We start from the raw sequence: 18,999 nt of genomic DNA, 5'->3' as shown, positions 1-18,999 counted from the left end.
ATGAGGGTGCTCCCCAATCTCAATCCCTTGATTTCTGGAAACAATGCCAGTCATCCCGTCGCACCAGGTGCTTGTCTTGGTCTCTTTACTTATAGATCTGACACACAAGAATCCGATATTGAGATCTTGACGCAAGACCCAACCAATCATGTTCGCTACAGCAATCAGCCAGACTTTGATCCCAGTACAGGCAACACAGTTCCCGGAGCCAGCAGCGACGTTATCATGCCAAACAATACCTTTTGGACGGAATGGCATGATCATCGAATCGATTGGTATGATGGGATCAGTCGGTGGTATGTAGACGGTGTGCTTGCCGTTGAGAAGACTTTGAATGTGCCGACCATGCCTAGTGCATTAGTGCTGAACCTATGGTCTGATGGCGGCGAGTGGACTGGAAATATGTCAGTTGGGGCGGACGTCACAGTGGGAGTGCAATGGATCGAGTCGACCTTCAACGTCAGTGGTGCAAATCCAACTAAAAGAGCAGAAAAGAAGTGCAATCTCGGATGTCGCGTTGACGACGTGAGCAATGCTGGACATCCGCAGGTCGCTTTTAATGTTACTAGCGCTGGTAGTACCATGAGAGATGGAAGGATGACAGTCGAGTGGCCTCTTCAGGTTCTGTTAGTTCTTTGGCTTGTGTACCTCTTTGGTAAGGGTGTGGTCTGAATCAATGGCTGCTCACTAGTACCAGCAAGTATTGACTTGAAGGTACGAACCTGAACTGAGTATAGTGGTACGATTTGCGAGAAGGCATAGTAGCAATTATACCTTCATTGCTGTCAGATATGCAGATATACGACATATTATCTGCTTATAGCCCTGAGACATGGTGTATATAATTTACATTGTTCACTTTGCCCGACCCGCGTTATGTTGTCGCTCTACATATGTACGTCATAATCGACGGAATGGTCGCTGAGAAAATAAATTTTGACCAACTCAGCAGTGTAGCTGATCACTATACTGGATGGATAATTAGACTGATCATAGACCTCTTCGTTTTCACATATGTCCTGTCTGCCATCAAATCTCTTGTCCGTTCGGGCGTGTCGCAACTCAACCACAGCGAGACTGCGATACCTATCTTGTTAAGACCTCGAATAAAATCGCATTGAAACCGCCCCGCTATATTGGAATGAAACAGCACATAGCTCACAAGCAGCGATAACAGATCTAACGCCTCGGCCTCCATCAAGAGCTGAAACCTAATAGCCAAGCTACAGCACGACTATTAGCTCGTGGCTCGTCCTCTCTGTCCGCCATCATGGCAACAACATCACTAGAGTCAATCCCACAGCTAACACACCACACAACCCTCCACTGTCCCACCACAGGCACAAGAACATGGTCCTCAGCACCCCACCTATCTTCCCGTGCCCCTCTCCTCGCGACCGCGACGTCCGACAGGAGCGTCAATATATGGGACATGCGCTCCTGGCGCCTCCTCTCCACCATCGCAGGCGGCCACAAACGGAGCATAAGATGTGTGGGGTGGAAGGACTATGGCGAGAAGAGGAAGAAGCGTCGCAAAGATGTAGATATGGAGGATGGTGAGGATGAACTGCGTAGAGATCCTGTCATTCTCGCTTCGGGCAGTTTTGATGCGAATTGTGGGTTGTGGGTCTGGAATCAGGATAAAGGTCTACAACAGGGACGGCAAAAACAACGTGAAGGTGGTAGTGAGAGTGCTTCGACCCGACCTGGTGCAGTTCCTGGAGCTTTTGACGACGACGATGACATGGATCAAGAGCAGGATTTTACAAATACTGCCCAAGAAGAGGAAGAGGATGAAGAAGATTGGCATTTCTCGACCTTGTTGACTGGTCCAGATAGTGAGATCAAAGATTTGGCGTTTAGCCCACCACACTACGGAGCTAATTTGCTCGCGACCTGTTCAAGAGATAAATCAGTCTGGGTGTGGGAAGAGGTCGAACCAGAAGAGTGGGAGACTGTCGCAGTCTTAGGAGAGCATGCGGGTGATGTCAAGTGCGTGACGTGGTTGGCAGGAGCTAGAACCTCGCGACGAGAGATCAGCAGCCGGCTGAGAAGGAGGAGGACAAAAGACGAGGGCGATACTGGTCCCGAGACTGGAGACGATGACGACGAGGTAATATTAGGTCGTCGAGAACTCCTCGCATCTGGAAGCTACGACGACACCATACGCTTACACCACGATGACGAGGCAGAAGGCGATTGGATCACTATCGCTGTTCTGACTGGTCACGACGGCACAGTTTGGGATGTGAGGTTCGAGAGCTACGTCAACCTCGCGTCCTATCCTACCGAAATCACCGCTGAGGAAGTGATAGTCGACTGGGCGCCCAGGCTCATCAGCTGCAGCGACGATCTGACCATAAAGATATGGACGAAGAAACTGTCGGAGAAGGAGGCGGATGAGAAAAAGATGCGTATCGAGGAGATACGACGTGGACAACGGACCACAAACACCACAGATGGAAACGGCGATGCCACGATTGCGCCTCCCACAGGGTTTTCAGGTAGGATACCCAGCACGATTCGGCCACCAACAAGCACGGAGAAATGGATCGAAGAAGCTACGTTACCTGCTGTTCATGTGAGGAGTATATACGCCATTGATTGGAGTGCAAAGACAGGTCTCGTGGTTAGCTGTGGCGGTGATGGTGTCCTCGCTGTGTACAAGGAGGTCACTGCGGACAGCGCACAAAAAGATACAGATGTAGTTATGGATGGGACGAACGGCCAAGATGACGAAGGAGACATCAAGAAGCTCCCAACTGAGTGGAAAGTGGTCGCGATTGTGGAGGCTGCGCACGACGAGTATGAGGTGAACCACGTTTGCTGGGCGCCAAAGAGGGATGGTAAACGGCGTGAGGAACTCGGCGCTGGAGCGAGTCTAGACGATGATGATGACCAGGAAGAGTATATTGTATCGACTGGTGATGATGGCCAGGTGAAAGTTTGGAAGTTGCCAGAGGATCTCTTTAAAGAGCTTAGATCTGATACTTGACTGGTATGAAATGCACCAGCCTCTCTTTTCAAAAGGGGAACGTGAAATTTTATTTTCGTCTTCTTGCGTTACTGTCATCCAAAAGTAGGACTTTTCGAAGTCGTCTATAAACACAATGCATTGGCAGCATTAACTTGAACGAAGCGTCCTCCAAAGTTCACAATCTCTGTTGAGATGAGAGCATATTAGAAGCTTAGGGGCGGAATGAATCTACAAAATTTGAACTGGAAGTTGAGCTCCTGTTCGTGAACCAATTTCTGCCATGCCTATCGGCACAACGTGCTGTAAGCTTAGGAGATTCTGGAGATAGACTACGCCCGCTGAATGCCTGATCTGGCGGATTCTGACAAACGAGAACATTGGACGGTGACCCATCTTCCGTTCGAAAATACGCTTGCCAAACGATTGTTAATCGAGAATTGACTTGCTTGACAGTCACCAAACCCAATACGTGTTTCAACACCACGCGAAACGCTCATTAGCTACCCACACGACCTCATCAGTCTCAGGGCCATTCCACCTCAGGCTGCAGATGTGTTCCTGATCACGCAAGATGATCTTGACATCCTGACCATGAGCAATAGTTTGTGCAGCAGCGACAACCAGCTCCTTTGGGTCCCAGATCTCAACTCCTGCAGCCATGTTCCATTGCTTTGCTTCCCATTGTGCTCGCAACATCAACGTTGACAAGGCTGTTCTGAGTTCGTCCTGAGCAAGGTCTGCGTCTGTCGGGATGTGAGTATACAGTACGCTAAGATGCCACTGAGCAGAATCTGAGCCATAGGTTCGTGCCCAAACCACGGCAGTGCCGGTTTTGGTGTCGATGGCTCCTTTGACGACAGGTTTGTTATTACCAAGATTTTCTGCCAGGAACTCTTCGCGCATGAAATGCCACTCGAATTGTGCTGGTTCTGGCTTGAACGCCACATACGCTTTCGAAGGGTTTGTGGCCGACAGGTTGATCAGTTGAGATTCTAGATGAGCTGCCCAGGAGGGTGCCAAAGAGTGAACGTCATCTATGGTAAGGTCCTTCGTCTCTCGGCGTGGCGTGATCTCAGCAAGTCTTTGATAATATTCGCCTTGGTTGTCGATTGCTTGCAGACAGATATGCGTACTGGCGAAAGGATTCCAACCGTGCCTAGCATAGAATTTAGGTCCAATGTCTGAGTACAGTACTGAGAAGTGGCCTCTATTGTTCTTAACCTGTTGATAACTATTCAACTTCCTGCCTATCTCTTGTAGCATTTTTGCTGCATATCCCTTGCCACGATATTCCGATCGAGTGTAGACCGAACCTATGCCATGAGCCACGACCTTCTCCAGCTTGCCATCTTTTGCTACGTAGGCGTTCTTACGGTTCGTCTCACATGACGCCAATATCGCTCGTGAACCATCTGGTGCTCGAGGAAGTTTGTCGCACGTAAGAATCCATGCCGTACCACCTCCTTCTCGAGTGATTTCAGTGTTTGCGAGAATTCGCTCCCGATTTAGATAGTCTGAGTACGAGAGGAACCCCTTCCATTCAGCAGCGTTAAGTCTACAGGTCTGTTCCCATTCGATCTCGCTGCAAGAATCCAAGACGAGGCTGTCGATCGGTGGTAGGGAAGCAAGGTCTAACGCTGGTTGTTTTTCCGTGGTAAGCTGTCTGTTCTGTTCTTTAGCAGCAGGCATTGTGAGTTTGTAGAGATGTTAACTGTACGAGAGTTGTCCTATAGAGATATGAAGACCTATACTGTAAGCAAAATCAATAGTAAACTCAATGTTGGAGGCTCGGAATGCTGAAAATCACAAACAAGAAGAGCTTTGAGCATCTCCCGACTCGTCACTTCCACTCGTTGTTCGATCACAAGGCGTGGAACGCACAACTACGATTCCATTATCAAATAATGCTTCGACACACGGTCGTGTTTGCCAGGAGAACATCATGTGAACTATGTGTGATGCTGACTGGGACGAATCGCGAATATCTATTAGGTGGAAATGTGAAGGAGAAGAGCAAGCGATTCCTGATAAATACCGCGACTAAGCGTAAGAACCGGACGCATGCTTGGCGGACTACAGTATGTACTTTGATTTAGTCCTCACAAATAGTTTGTTTTCATTCAGAACGATGTGAAGTCGGCAACCACTAGTTACAAATGACCGCACCGACTGTTCTTTGAAATATACAAAAGAACCGGACTCAATCTTAATGCAGTCAGTGTTCATGGGTCGCCATCGTGGATTCAGTCCATTTAAGATCCACTATATCCACCAGCTTAAAGATTCGGCTAGATAAGCGAGCCTAATCCTCAAGTCGAGCTCAGGGAAGGGTTTGTAACTTTCTTGCCTTTTGTCTTGTCCAGCACAAGCACACCTCGCAAATATGCTCATCATACGAAGCTAGAACTTAAATTTGTTTCGCACCTGTCCGACCAGCGAAACCACACGCGACTGGATTTGCGGAGAAGTGTCACTGCAAGGCAATTGGTTTCGTTTCTTTCCACGCGTAGACGTGCGATTTGTTGGCTACTCGCTTGGCTCTGGTGGTGTTTCTGCCCAACAGCGATGCGGCGTCTGCTCCTTCTTTTCCCTTAACTTGACTTCACTGCTCTTCCTTCCAACGAAACCACAAGCCAGCCAGCCTAACACATTCTACTAGGGAAATGAGACCCGACAGAAATTTGCACCTAACCTCTTCTCGCGTGAAGAAGTAATTTGAGAGCCCGTCATGCTGCCTTAATCAAGCAGGCTCAACCTCATACACTTGCACAGCCCTCTCAGCCTGGCAAACATTTAATGTATAAGCTGATGCTACTCATCATAGAAGTGCTATTCTAGTGGCTTGCTCAAACGTGCGGTCATGGCTATGTTAGTAGGTCGTCCAGATCAACATGGGTATGTACTTATTACACGACGTGACACCGATCACTACTCACACTTTCGTACAATCGAGTCTGCGACCTCACTATCGACCTTTATGTTATCTCGCTCGCACTACAAACAGCCGCCTGCCATGCGGGCGTGTGCACTGCACTTTCTCTAAGAAGTCTAATTGATATTTAGTCCCTTATGCGCAAGACTATAAGTTCTCATCAATAGCAATATCTTTCACAATATCTTCCGCATTCTGCCATATTTTGCCATATCTGCCAGACTAATTCCTTCCTTACTAGACTTCCTTCGCTCGTGGTCAATCGCACGAGACCAATCCCCGTAAACCAAGTGGGAGTTGGTACGAGCATGCCTCGACAAACTCCTTCAGAGATCATAGTCATAGACGACGAAGACAATGACGACCCTGGAGTTGGACCTTCGAACAGACCTAACGCACGATCATCAACCCTCCCACAGCTGGACGGAACTCCCGGCAGACAACCATGGGTCGGTTTTGTGGATCTTACCAGCTCGCCAGAACTACAGAGACACGCCAAGCGACCAAGATTGTCTTCTGTCGACACCGATAACTTCATACAGCAGGATCATATAGGAGCAGACTTTCCGCACACACAAGAGGAATTCGAGAATGCATTTATGCAAGCATATCCTAACTTCTTCGAAGACGCTCTAGTACAGCACGGCTCACCAGAGTTCATGGAGGATGTTATCTTCAACCCAGTACAAGCTTTGCCCAAAAAGCCAGTCGAGCCTCCATATTTTCACGACCCTAAACTGGATGTACGAATGTTTCGTGGTCCAGGCTACGCACACTTTCCAGTGCCGATCGATGCAGACCCCAAATTCAAGCAATTTTGTGACGATTGGAATGAGACGGCCGAGCGCAGGACCCAGCGCCGGATGTTGAAGCAGACTCGGCACAATGCATTCGGACCTTACGTTGATGAGTCTATCGCCGTGGAGGACAGCGATGACGACGACAAGGACAATGCCCAGACGCTCACGCCTGGTCAAGCTGATTGTTTAGCCAAAATACTGGAGGTGCTTCCCGGTATTCAACATCAATTTGCGGTATCTAGGATCAAGATGCAGCACGAGTCCTGGAGTTTCGGTAATGAGGAGATTGAGGTTGTACCTGATAGCAATGTTATTGTCGAGCAAATCCTTGGCTTGGAGACATATCCGAAGAGAGTCAATAACACAAGCTCCATTCAGGACCCTTTTGAGGCTGAAACAGGCAAGATAATCAAATGGGACATAGACAATCGCAAACACAAAGACTACAGGCGAGATGCTATCGTCATTCTTGCAAGTCAGTTCGAACATGTGCCTACGCATTACATCGACAGGACTCTGAAGGACAAAAAGTCGCTATGGGATACGTATCGACACATCGAAAATGACGAGATCAATTACTTTCAAACTACACCACGGCCATACTACCGCTCGAGTAGACCTCGCACTCAGCTTGAGAAGAAGTATCGACGTCCTCCCCAATCAGATCCGAAATGCTACACGAGCTTGATATGCGAGCTACAGGCTGTGAAGCAGCACAACGCCCGGGAGAACCTTAAGAAGGGTCAAGAAGAAGAGAAAGCGAACTCAGAACGAAAAAATTTGGAGCAGCACAAGGCAGATGGGACAATAGTTGAATGTCAAATTTGTTTTGACGACGAGATACCTATCAACCGAGCTGTGACGTGTACAGCCAGCTCCGGCGAACATTCATTCTGCTTCGACTGCGTTGGGAAGCTAGCAGATACTCAGGTTGGCCTCATGAAGTACGAAATGGTGTGCATGGACGAAAGTGGCTGCAAGGAGAAGCTGGACATGGAGTCCGTGGGCCGTGCCATTCCCATCAAAACTTTCGACAGGCTGCTCTTCAATCAGCAACAAGCTGAAATTGCTGCAGCGAACCTGGAAGGCCTCGAACAATGCCCCTTTTGCGATTTCAAGGCCATTTGTGATCCTGTCGAGACAGATACAACCTTTAGTTGTCAGAGTCCGGCGTGCTTCAAGGTGACCTGCCGGAAATGCCACGAAATCTCTCATCTGCCGAAGACGTGCGAGGAAGCCAAGAAAGATCGAAAGCTTGACGTCAAACACAGAATTGAGGAAGCTCGATCTGCTGCAATGATGAGACCCTGTCCGAAATGCAAGACAAATCTGATCAAAGAGTTGGGTTGCAATAAAATGAGATGTCAGTGTGGCGCGGTGATGTGTTACGTCTGCAAGCAAGACCTCTCTGATATGAGAGACGGTTATGCGCATTTCAACGGCAGTATGAGCATTCAAAAACCCAAATGTCCATTGTATGATAGACCCGAAATCGATCGTCATGTCCAAGAAGCCAATGAGGCTGAAATAAAAGCTATTAAGGAAGCCAAAGACGCCGACGAGACTATTGAGGAGGACGAGTTGCGCATCGAAACTGGCAAAAGTGCACAACCGAACGTACCACCAAATCGTGCCGGCTTTCCAGGATATCGTGGAGACATGTTGCAATTCGAAGAAGACCTACGCCGCAGGGGACGCAGACGGAACAGAGAATTGATCGAACGACCAGAAATGCCGCATATCGCTTATCCTTCACCTAACTTGGCTGCAGCGCCTCAGCCTCTTGGTCAAGCAAATAACGTGATCGATGGCGCTGGGCTGAATGACCGGCTTCAAGTTCTAGCTGCTCAGCGTGCTACGAATGAACAAGGCGCGGCCGCAACGATCGAAGCCTGGAGAAACCAGATCATTCATCCGAACGGTATACTAGCAGTACCGGATGTCAACGACATGCTGGATGCCGAAATTCAGGCGGCCAGAAACTTTGCTAGGGTTGAGCGGCTACAAAATTTTCGAGCTGACATGGACCGAAGGCGACAGCTACAATTACAGCGGCGGAACAATGCTAGGGCGCGTGAACATGTGGCTGCTCAGGACATAGATCCAACTCAGGCTCTGGGCAATCATGAGGAAGAGGTAACTCGATGGTTACAGCCACAACTGCAAAGGCCGCAAGGGAGGGATAACCCATTCCCGCAAGCCCACATACCGCAATACAACGACATGCTACGAAACACACCGGATGATCTACCATGGTTACGACGAGAACCGGGAACAGCGATAGCTGTCGGTGCTCACCCTGGACACGGCAAACAAGCAGCTATACCTGGCCACAACTGGAGGGAGCAATTTCGACCTCCGACACCAGTCCGTCAACAGCGGCAACAAGAGCACCAGAGGCAATCTCCGTTTGCAGTAGATCGGCAACTTCCACCCAGAAGACGGACTGTACCTGAGGGACCAGCCTGGGCAACTTGGAACGACTTTGACAACGACATCAATGCTAACGTCGATGCAGCCGTTGAGATGGGCCACCTACAGGGACAAGCGAGACAGCAGGCGGATCTGCCAGCATATAATCGCATGTTTGGATACGAGTTGTGAAGATAGACATTTGCTTGACATGGTGTCTACGGAATTGGGTATTAGCACACAAGTGTCAACACGATTGAGGAGCTCTTCTGCAAAATTTCGATTCGGCTTTCTTACTGGGTCGTGCAGTGAGATACAGGTTGTGGGCGGACAGGCTCAAGAAGCTGCAAATAGGCTTACATTTTATGCTATGGTGCGGATTGTGTATGTAATAATGTGTATCACAAATCTTCTACGATCCCCTCGAGGCTCACTACTGGCTGTCTCTTCACATCTAAGAAGACAATATAAATATGTTGCTGCTGTCTCTACGTGATTTGACGGATATTTCTGTTGAAAATAGTCACAACATGGTCAAGCCTGAGTTTATCATTGTTAATGAGATCCGTCGATGCAATATTGCAGAATAAATTAACAACCTATATCAGCAGTCGTATTATCACATCTCGCATACTCCATAACATCAGAGTTAGTAGACATGCCGTTCCGTTTTCGAAGCGCGGAACCAACTCCGCCTCCGCATTTCTACCCTCCTGGCACAGCCTGAGCGCTTGGTACCACCAAACTTGAAAGCATATACACCAGAGAGAGCACAAGCCACCACTCTCTTCTCACCACACGTTCAGTGCTTACCTCCCACGAAAACAACATGGTACCAGACTACGAGCTGTACACATATTTCCGCTCCTCCTGCTCCGCCCGGGTCAGGATAGCAGCACATCTAAAGGGCATACCGCTGAAGTACAACTACATCCACCTGCTCAAGAACGAACAGCAAAACTCCGAGTACGTAGATAACTTGAATCCCAGCAAGAGTGTTCCGACACTGGTGATCACTGAATCAGACGGCACGAAGATCCTAATTCGGCAATCAGTCGCGATTCTGGAGTATTTCGAGGAACGACATCCGGAATTGCTTCCAAGACTGCTGCCGCCTGTAGATCGGCCGGTGAAGAGGGGACAGGTCAGAGATTTAGTCAATATCGTCGCGTGCGATATTCAGCCGGTGACCAATTTGAGAATCCTGAATAAAGTTAGGCCGTTGGGAGCGAAGGCGGAGGAGTGGCAGCAGGAGTTTATGGCGGCTGGGTTGGATGCGTATGAGAAGGTTGCGAGGGGGACGGCGGGGAAGTTTAGTTTTGGTGATGAAGTTACCATGGCGGATGTTGTATTGGTTCCGGCCGTTGACGGGGCGTTGAGGTTTGGGGTGGATTTGGGGAGGTTTCCGGTTGTGAAGAGAGTGTATGAGACGTGTATGGGGTTGGAGGCGTTTCAGAAGGGAGGTTGGAAGAGCCAGCCTGATACGCCTGAGGAGTTGAGATAAGAAAGGGGCATAGGGTGGTGTTCTTTTGGTATCGAATCTGGCTCTTCATGAGCTTCGAACTAGGGCAACTATAGCTTGCTAGCCCTTGTGTATCGACATATCAAAGCCTGGTGCATGGTGCTTGGTCAACGTTGAGATCTTTGTGGTTTGTTCGTTGTTAGATTAAAGACGCAAGAATGACGTTCTCGCTCAAACATAACAACCGTTTGAGTAACCGACATATTATTGAAATCGAACTCCGTGAGGCTCATAGTGTGCTACCTAAGCTGATGTTGAGCCGCACGCAAGACTGAAGATGTAATAGAAGTGAGTGTGCTCCCTAGCAACATGGTATATAAGTGTATCTGATGTATATCTCGTTATCATGTATACTTACTGCTTGTTGGCATGAGAGAGTACTACCCTCGCCTGTGCTGAATGTGAATAAGCGAAAGCGAGGCAACGAGGAAACTGTCGAGGCAGACAAAGAACTTGTAAGGAAGATATGGCGACTATAATCGCAGGCTGATCTCGAAGCATATACCAAGACACAGATTTGGGCATGTCCTTCCATCAGGAAGGCAGATGTGATCGAATGTAAAGGAGTGTTGACACCTGAGGCATACACAGCGGGCGGGCACTTCCTAACGTGCTAAAAGTGTTTTTTCCTGCGACTGGGAATTGTGATTCTCGACGAATTTCATGATGTGACAAACGCTACACTTAGCACATAAGACGGCTCGTCTTTGCGCCAACCATATTTTCAAAACTGATTTTCGGATCATCGAGGAACCGCCAAAATGGTCGAGAAATTCTACGTTACCTACAACCAGGTGAGTTGCAACTGTCACATGTTAACAAAGCACCAGGATAAGGACTGACAGGTAGATCTAGGTCCACAAATTGTGCCAGGAAGCAGCACCGAGGATACTCAGCGATTTCAAGCCAAACCTCATGATTGCGATCGGCGGTGGTGGCTATGTTCCTGCTCGCATCTTGAGGTAAGTCAGCAACCGCGGACTGCTTGAAACAAATTCTCAACACATGCTAGATCGTTCCTCAAGCAGCCAGGCGCTCCAAACATCCCCATCCAAGCTATTGGTCTCTCCCTCTACGAGACGCTCTCCGGCTCGGACCCTGTAGAGGCACCAGGCACAAAAGTCACGCGAACACAATGGCTCGATCTGTCGTCACTTGAGATGGGCAACCTGATCGGAAAGAATGTTCTTATCGTCGACGAGGTTGACGACACCAGGACCACGCTCGAATACGCTGTGAAAGAGCTGGAGAAAGATGTCGAAACTGCCAGGAAGCAGCAAGGAAGAACAGAGACAACCAAGTTCTCGATATTCGTGCTGCACAACAAGGACAAGCAGAAGAAAGGTCATCTGCCAACGGACATGGTCGAAGAGCAGAGGTATATCGCTGCGAGGACCGTAACAGACGTTTGGATCTGCTATCCTTGGGAGGCTACCGACATTGACGAGCATGATCGACTTGCGCAGGAAAAGGGAATCTGAAGACGTAGTGGGCCGAGATACGACAAAATATACTCGAAGCGTAGAGTTGGACCTTGCGATATAGTGCAATCGCGACTTGGTCATCGTTACGTATCTGCAAGTTCCTGAGATCAACCAAAACTGTCATGCACACATTGTAGACGTCCAGTGTAGCCCAACTTCTTTTATGTTTCGGTCCTGCCATCTCTCTTAATTCCAACCAACCTTCCTCTTGTCCAGATCCTTCTTTGCCTGCTCGATTTGTCCCATGAGTTCATGGTAAGCATCCTCAGTGTCGTTGAAGTTCAGAACACCCCATCCTAGTCGTCCCAGCAAATAGCACGCCAAAGAGATGAGAGCCCAGAATGGTAGAACGGGCACGATCTCGACTTGCAGTTTAGTTGGCAATATCGAAGGTATTGGCGACTCGTCCATAAGGAGTGGAAGCGCAAGAAGAAGGTAGCCCTAGTAGGTAATTAGAATGCTTCGCTACCTCAAGCGCCGATGTGTATGTGGCATACCGAGCACGCCAGAAGGGCGAACGAAATGGTTTGTGTCGCTCTAGTCATTGTAGAATATCGACAGTGCACTCTGTCTCAGTGTTCTGGCAAAAGTGGACAAATTGATGCAGATTCCTGTGCTATCCCATTACCTGTCGCAAATGCCAGTAACTTTTCTGTCCACAAGTGCAACAAAAGGGGTGTTTGACTTTCGTGCTTCTACGGTCGCTCATAAATGCCACCAACGATATCGGGCTCCTGCATCTGACTAGTGGTTACAACTCTGCTCGAGTCGCCAAGGTCTGCTACTACCTCACACATCTTTCAATAATCATGATCGCTTGCTGACGAAGGCTGGCTATGACTCCCTCACGCCCACAGCCGGAGTACTCGAGTTTAGTACGAGACGTCCTCTTAGCAGGTCCTGCTGATGGGCAGCAGATCTTACAGGATGCCCAAACCAACAACCTATGGCAAGCCCTCTACACAGCTTCTAAATCCTCGCCGTACGCTCTAGAATGGCGTCAAGCTTTTGGGCGAGGGACTGTCTCATACAGTGGCTCTACGTCGATTCTTGGTGTTGCTGTGAAAATGCTCATAGATTATGCTGACAGCCAAGAACCAAATCCCAGCCCAGAGACCAGCGATGCCCTGATCAAGCTGATAGCAAACTGCTGTGCTGACAACAACCAGAATCGCAGGCTAGTCCTGCAAGCAGGGGGTCTCTTGTCCCTTGTCAAGATACTTGTCGAAGGTGAAGACTCAACCATAGTCATTCCTACAATCTACAATGTTTGCGCTGATTTCGACGAGCCAGCTCACACCAATTCGGATCATACTTCCGAAGACCACTTGCACGTCACCCTGGCGGAAGAACGTCTTGCAAGGGCTGATGTTCCCTCCTTCAGCATCTTTTCCGGCATTCAAGCTCTCCTGAAGCCTTATGTCGTGCTTGATTGTGAGGATGGCATCAAAGAATATCTGGCTGAATTGGTTGAAATGGCAGCGAGGCCTGCTGCTGCTCTAGAAGGAAATTTCGAAGAGCGTGACTGTGACTATGACCAAGCTATTGAACGTTTGCTTGCTCTAGATGGTGGCCAGTACGTGGCCGACTACTCCGCAAGAGCTCGTGCAAATATCGTAAGATCGTTGTTCGCAATCTCAGCTTCAAGTGCTGCTAAGACATACCTTGCCTCAACGGGGTCAATTTTCCAGTTTGCACTAGCAGCCGACACCCCAGATCTCATGCCTGGCTATTATGGCGAAGATGAAGAGGAGCAGAAAGACAACATCGAGACCATGACGAAGTTGCAGACAACAATGCTGAGCATGGTCTATGAGATTTGTCGAATGCCAGAGTTCACTGACCCTCCGAAATATGGTGTCGCTCGGCAGTCACTCGATATACTATGCCATTCCGTCAATATCAGCCCGTTTCAAGGCACGATCGCATACATCATGCTATATGCCTTCATCAACAGTGACGCTAGAGCACACTTGTTAGCCACTGAAGATCTCATTCCTGCGCTTTTTCATACACTGAAATATGAAACAGACAAGACTATCATTCATCCCGCTTTGGCCGTCGCGACGAAGCTTGCTGTCACTTGGTCGTTGCGGAGACATCTGTTCGGTATGCGCTTCATGCAGGCAGTTCACCACCTCCTGACACGCCAGGGTCTTGGTTACGAGATTCCTACAAATGCAGTCACTTTCTTGGAGCTCATGATTAAGGGTCATCCCGAGCATATACCAGCATTACTCGTCACCACACAGCACCACGACAGCATCATGAGTGACCTTTTCAAGCTCTTCGATAAAGGCCAAGATACGATATGTCTTGAAATCGGAAGGCTCATTGTCGAACTTTGCGCGACCATAGCTCAGCAGACATCCTCAGCTCCCACATACTCAGAACTCTTCAACCTCGATGCGATCATTCAGCTCTTCCCTCTAGACCAGTGGTCGAAGATCTTCGGGTTCATGGCCACAAAAGCCCAAATTGCGGACCCACCTGTAGCACAGCGAGTATGGTTTGCGCTAGGTTTGCTGTCTACTCTGAACGGAGGTAAGCAAGTTGTCCTGCAAGTTTTGCACAACACAGACGTCCAACAGACAGTGAGGAATGTCATGAGTCAGCCTGAATCTTATGCAGGCCAGAATATAAGATTCATGGTTCATAACATGAGAAACTCTGGGTCTGACTTGAATACTGTGATGAATCAGTTGTCATTGACCTAGACACTCATATGTTGTAGCAGCCGTGCCAATTTTAGATGATATGTTCGATGTACGGAGGGTTGCCACTGCTGCCGGTGTCGAAACAAGATTCGACCCCAGACTCAATAAATCCCCACTTAGTTTCGTAGTGATGGAATGGATCAATAGATGGAATTCCGTCAGATCTGGCGTGCATCAAGCACCTCTGAAAGACATGCTTGAAGGATTAGAGCAGTAGTTCATAGGTCTTAGTCCGCAGTCAACTTCTCCTTCTTGCTTCTTTTTCGATCTCGAATCCTCTTCTCTGTTGCCATAAACTCTCGAATTCCTATTGGTATATCAGCAAATAAAGCGTCTGGATCAGCTTCTACACTCGGTGCCTGCCATAAAGCCTCGCTCCCTCCACCATCATCGTCCATACTGCCAGATGATGCTTGTACCTCGGGTCGTGGAAATCCAATCTTCGGAGTTTTTGTGACACTTTCACCACTCTGGGAACCTTTCGCTTGCGCTTCCTTCAGTCTGGCAGCCCAGGACTCGACATCATCACGATAATCGTCCCAGACACAGCTACAACAAAAATCAAACAATCAGCTTTCCAGCTCAAGTCGCACAGCCAAAGCTGCTGAACTGCAACGAGAACGACTACTTACTGCACACACCCACTCATACAACAATTATCCGGCTCCCCTGGCCTAGGTGGAATAGGCACGCCATTTATCGTCCGCCACGTCGCATCTGGTGTATCAGACTGAGACCGCTGATAACCTGAACCTTCAATGTTTCCGAACAGTTTGCGGGCTCGTTCCTCGATGTCCTTTCGTCCAGACGTCGATACCCATTCTGGTAGATCCTGCTTCTCGGTCTTGGCCTGTGCTACTTTTGGTAGCGGTGTTGAGAGGATGTCGTTATAGAAATCACCTAGTTCCCGAGGACTGTATTGAGCTTCACCGCGTGGTTTTGAGACGTGGATGCTACGAGTGTGATTGCTATGTTTTGAGAGGCGAGCTTGTAGTTGTCGCCGTGCTAGGAGGTGGCATTGTGTGCATATATTGGACATCGTGCATGTGATTCTCGATGGCTTGGGTCATAACATGTCGAGTTTTCTGTGTTGTTGTCGTTGCTGGATGCTAGTAAGTAAAATCGAAAGTCGTTATCGATGAAGCTCTTTCATCTGTGATATTGCCCGTCAGTGGAAAACTACGTCATGAGCACGTGCTGACGAGACATGCCGCATACTCGAGACGCGTCGCGGTACAGTCGAGAGAGTGGTAAGCAGTTCGTTTCACCTACCTCCCAGGTCTCGGAGCTGCAACAAATCATGCTGAAACATATATGAAATCGCCAAAAAGTCAGCAGCAGCACATGGACTCTGGTAGTGGGGATTTATTGACCGGTCGTGACAATGTCAACATCAGCAAAGCGACGACGAACCTCACCCACTACGTATGTGCCTATCAGCGACGAGGACACCCAGACTTCACGACTTGAGAAACACGTCACGCCCAAGCGACACTTGTATCGATCACCTACGAAGTCCTCTCTTGCTAGATCGCATCCTAAGGTTCTACAACAGACCCAAGAAGCTAAAGAGCGAAGAGAGTCCGTGCCGAACAGAAGGCAGAGTTTACTGGATGCAGTAATGAACAACAAACCGTTGTTTTGGTCACAGAACGAGCGTTCGGAGCAACCTCAGCCTTCTGTGTCAGACAGAGCACCTGAACCTGTACACCGTACACCTGCTACCCCGAGAGCCAGCAACGTGATAACAGATATCGCGAGCGTCTTCAGGGACATAGTGCCACGAGCTTCCTCCTCCCGACCTACACCTGGCGAACGTGTCATCTCCGAAGTCCAGCCCGAAATTCCAACACCGCGTCGTAGATGGGTTTCACCTGTCGCTTCTCCACGTATAGTGCCGAAATTGGTCAAGAGTGCAAGCAAAATCGCTGCAGAAAGATCTCGCAGAAGCAGTTCTGTAGAACTACCACCTACGCCAGTCCAGTTGGGGAAAGACCCAGTTCCAGAACGACCTAGAGGTCTGCTTACAAGTAGTCCAGGTGGAGGTGGGAGGAGGAGAGATAGAGCACGAGGTGGAGCCATTACGAGTAGTCCGTTGAAACCAAGGAATGTCGCACCTACGCCGCCAGCACCACTTGAGGTGGACGATGAAGATGTTGTACAAATGGAGGCCGCAAGTGGGATTGGTGACGAGGATGAGCGGACGGCACGCGAGGAAGAGGGTTTAGGTGAGCTAATATTAGAGTTGTCACAATCAGAGGGCGAGCATACAGCTGCTCAACAGCATGAAGAGCAAGACCCAGAGAATGAGACTGCAATACAGCTTGCGGATAGCGAAGTGCACTTGCCAGAGGCTTCACCAGATGAAACAGAGCATGTATCTTCAGGTATTGACCAAGAAGCAGAATCGGAAATTCCACAACAACTGGAGCACTCGCGGTCTGACGGAAGGGAACAAGCTGAACCAGCAGTAGGAAAAACACCCCATCCATACCAGCCAGAGGACATGCCGGCAGACAAGGAAGAACAAGCGACTTATGCGAACGCCAACCTTGCACAACCCAAAGATGTCGAGTCCACCGATATAGCAGACGAAAGCGACGACCCGATCGTCCAAGGCAAAATTGAAGAGCTCAAAGCACTACAAGCACAGCTCGAGACTCTGGGGGCAAACTGCGGCAGAATAGAAGCCGTCAGTAAGAACCTGCAGCAAACAACGACACAGGAACGGTCCGATCAAGCTGTCGAGGAAGCTCTCGAACTACTCCTCGATGCTCTTCCAATAGCATCCTCGACATGGCCAGTTCCTCAAGAAGATGCTCAGATGTTCAGTAGACAGGCCTCGAAATACCTAAACCTTTTCGCACAAAGCAGTCTACAGCTTTCTCATAGTACCAATGAAAAGACGATCGGGAACACTCAACATACAGCTCATCAGATTACCCTCACAGCTCCTGCTCCTTGGCCAGCTAGCATCTTGGACGTTAATCTTGAATCCACTATGGACACGAGCTGCAACGTCATGGAAATTGTGTTGACTAGAAACAACGAAATCCCACATGTGCTCAGGAAATGGATAGAAACCAGACTTGAGGACCCAGTACTGAAGTGTGATCTCGCTACGATCGCGACAGGAATAGGACATTACTTCCGAGAGGACGTTAAGCGTGCAAAAGTCTTTCAGATCCTACAGAACATCCAAGATCCAAGCCCGAACACAGACGGCACAATCACCCATCTCGACAGTGTCGTCTCCAACATCAACGAAGCAATGGCCCTTCTGCCCTACCTCAACACATCCTTCCATTCCTTCACCATCGGACCAAAGCCGCAGCAAGAACCTCGGACCCGTCGATCGTCCAGCAACACCCAACAAATCATGCTCAAATACTCTATTGCCCTGGATTGGATCGGTCAGCCAGCCATCGAGACAGATATATGTCCAGTCGGGTTCTGTGTAGATACCGTCAAGCACACTAAGAATTTATTCCGACAGATTCAGGAGATTGAAGGGGTTGTGGTGGCTTTTCAGAAAGTGTGGGAGCTGCTTGGGGCGGGTACGGTGGAGGATCATGACAAGGGAACGATGAGGAAGGGGAAGAGTAGGGCGAGGAGGATGACTGTGTTTGATTAGTGGTGGCTAGGGAGGAGGTGTATATTAGGATGATGTGATGAACATGATTCAATGTCGTATATGATATGATCGGCACTGTACACAATAAGCAGATTTTGGTGAGCCGTCAATTAGAAGAGCCTTCTAATCATGCCCAGATAGGTAAATAGAGACACAGAGCATTCTCTAGACCGATCTCTGGACGAGAAGCATGCGTTGAGAAGTTTGATTTTCAGTGATCCTATATCGTCGTGCGGACCTGCTTCTTTTTGGTCACACTCATGTAAGTGAACCATAGTACTTTGAAAGTCCTTGTGCTACCATTGCATCTCCTTGCCTGTCGCTATCTTGAAATAGAAGCGCCTAATTTCGAGCTCGAATTTATATAGCTTGACTTCAGGCCACGAGGGGACGTCGGCACAAAAGTCTTTCACATCGTCGACATATCCTTGCACGAATTGACATAGCAAAGGACCCCAGTCAACACCACCATCTCAAAGAAGTAGTAGTAGCCAGCGACTCACATCATTTCAGATCGATTG

General features: G+C 48.9%; 9 protein-coding genes across 9 annotated transcripts; 6 read left to right on the top strand and 3 right to left on the bottom strand.

Moving 5' to 3' along the window:
* Window positions 1–1,270: 1,270 nt before the first annotated feature.
* Window positions 1,271–2,995, top strand: CIA1 (Cytosolic iron-sulfur protein assembly protein; the record flags this gene model as incomplete). The annotated part of the gene is made up of 1 exon (XM_064897895.1): window positions 1,271–2,995. The coding sequence occupies one exon, from the start codon at window positions 1,271–1,273 to the stop codon at window positions 2,993–2,995; it is 1,725 nt and encodes a 574-aa protein (XP_064756845.1).
* A 456-nt stretch (window positions 2,996–3,451) lies between these two features.
* LTR64_003538 (uncharacterized protein) lies at window positions 3,452–4,666 on the bottom strand (the record flags this gene model as incomplete). Its single annotated transcript, XM_064897894.1, has 2 exons — window positions 3,452–4,389; window positions 4,435–4,666. The coding sequence occupies 2 exons, from the start codon at window positions 4,664–4,666 to the stop codon at window positions 3,452–3,454; spliced, it is 1,170 nt and encodes a 389-aa protein (XP_064756844.1).
* Window positions 4,667–5,843: 1,177 nt separating this feature from the next.
* On the top strand, window positions 5,844–9,313 carry LTR64_003537 (uncharacterized protein; the record flags this gene model as incomplete). The annotated part of the gene is made up of 2 exons (XM_064897893.1): window positions 5,844–5,872; window positions 6,151–9,313. 2 exons carry the CDS (start codon window positions 5,844–5,846, stop codon window positions 9,311–9,313), a joined length of 3,192 nt encoding a protein of 1,063 aa, XP_064756843.1.
* A 637-nt stretch (window positions 9,314–9,950) lies between these two features.
* LTR64_003536 (uncharacterized protein) lies at window positions 9,951–10,625 on the top strand (the record flags this gene model as incomplete). Its single annotated transcript, XM_064897892.1, has 2 exons — window positions 9,951–10,087; window positions 10,112–10,625. 2 exons carry the CDS (start codon window positions 9,951–9,953, stop codon window positions 10,623–10,625), a joined length of 651 nt encoding a protein of 216 aa, XP_064756842.1.
* A 779-nt stretch (window positions 10,626–11,404) lies between these two features.
* HPT1 (hypoxanthine-guanine phosphoribosyltransferase) lies at window positions 11,405–12,124 on the top strand (the record flags this gene model as incomplete). The annotated part of the gene is made up of 3 exons (XM_064897891.1): window positions 11,405–11,437; window positions 11,499–11,605; window positions 11,656–12,124. 3 exons carry the CDS (start codon window positions 11,405–11,407, stop codon window positions 12,122–12,124), a joined length of 609 nt encoding a protein of 202 aa, XP_064756841.1.
* Window positions 12,125–12,313: 189 nt separating this feature from the next.
* On the bottom strand, window positions 12,314–12,672 carry LTR64_003534 (uncharacterized protein; the record flags this gene model as incomplete). The annotated part of the gene is made up of 2 exons (XM_064897890.1): window positions 12,314–12,568; window positions 12,625–12,672. 2 exons carry the CDS (start codon window positions 12,670–12,672, stop codon window positions 12,314–12,316), a joined length of 303 nt encoding a protein of 100 aa, XP_064756840.1.
* Window positions 12,673–12,963: 291 nt separating this feature from the next.
* Window positions 12,964–14,844, top strand: LTR64_003533 (uncharacterized protein; the record flags this gene model as incomplete). Its single annotated transcript, XM_064897889.1, has 1 exon — window positions 12,964–14,844. The coding sequence occupies one exon, from the start codon at window positions 12,964–12,966 to the stop codon at window positions 14,842–14,844; it is 1,881 nt and encodes a 626-aa protein (XP_064756839.1).
* Window positions 14,845–15,071: 227 nt separating this feature from the next.
* Window positions 15,072–15,883, bottom strand: LTR64_003532 (uncharacterized protein; the record flags this gene model as incomplete). The annotated part of the gene is made up of 2 exons (XM_064897888.1): window positions 15,072–15,393; window positions 15,486–15,883. The coding sequence occupies 2 exons, from the start codon at window positions 15,881–15,883 to the stop codon at window positions 15,072–15,074; spliced, it is 720 nt and encodes a 239-aa protein (XP_064756838.1).
* A 345-nt stretch (window positions 15,884–16,228) lies between these two features.
* LTR64_003531 (uncharacterized protein) lies at window positions 16,229–18,478 on the top strand (the record flags this gene model as incomplete). The annotated part of the gene is made up of 1 exon (XM_064897887.1): window positions 16,229–18,478. One exon carries the CDS (start codon window positions 16,229–16,231, stop codon window positions 18,476–18,478), a length of 2,250 nt encoding a protein of 749 aa, XP_064756837.1.
* Window positions 18,479–18,999: the final 521 nt, after the last annotated feature.

Source organism: Lithohypha guttulata (genome assembly GCF_036872675.1).
Source record: "Lithohypha guttulata strain CCFEE 5908 chromosome Unknown scaffold_2, whole genome shotgun sequence".
In the NCBI taxonomy this organism is placed as follows: Eukaryota; Fungi; Ascomycota; class Eurotiomycetes; order Chaetothyriales; family Trichomeriaceae; genus Lithohypha; species Lithohypha guttulata.
Note: the sequence above shows the minus strand (reverse complement) of the source record. Positions and strands in the feature narration are given on the sequence as shown.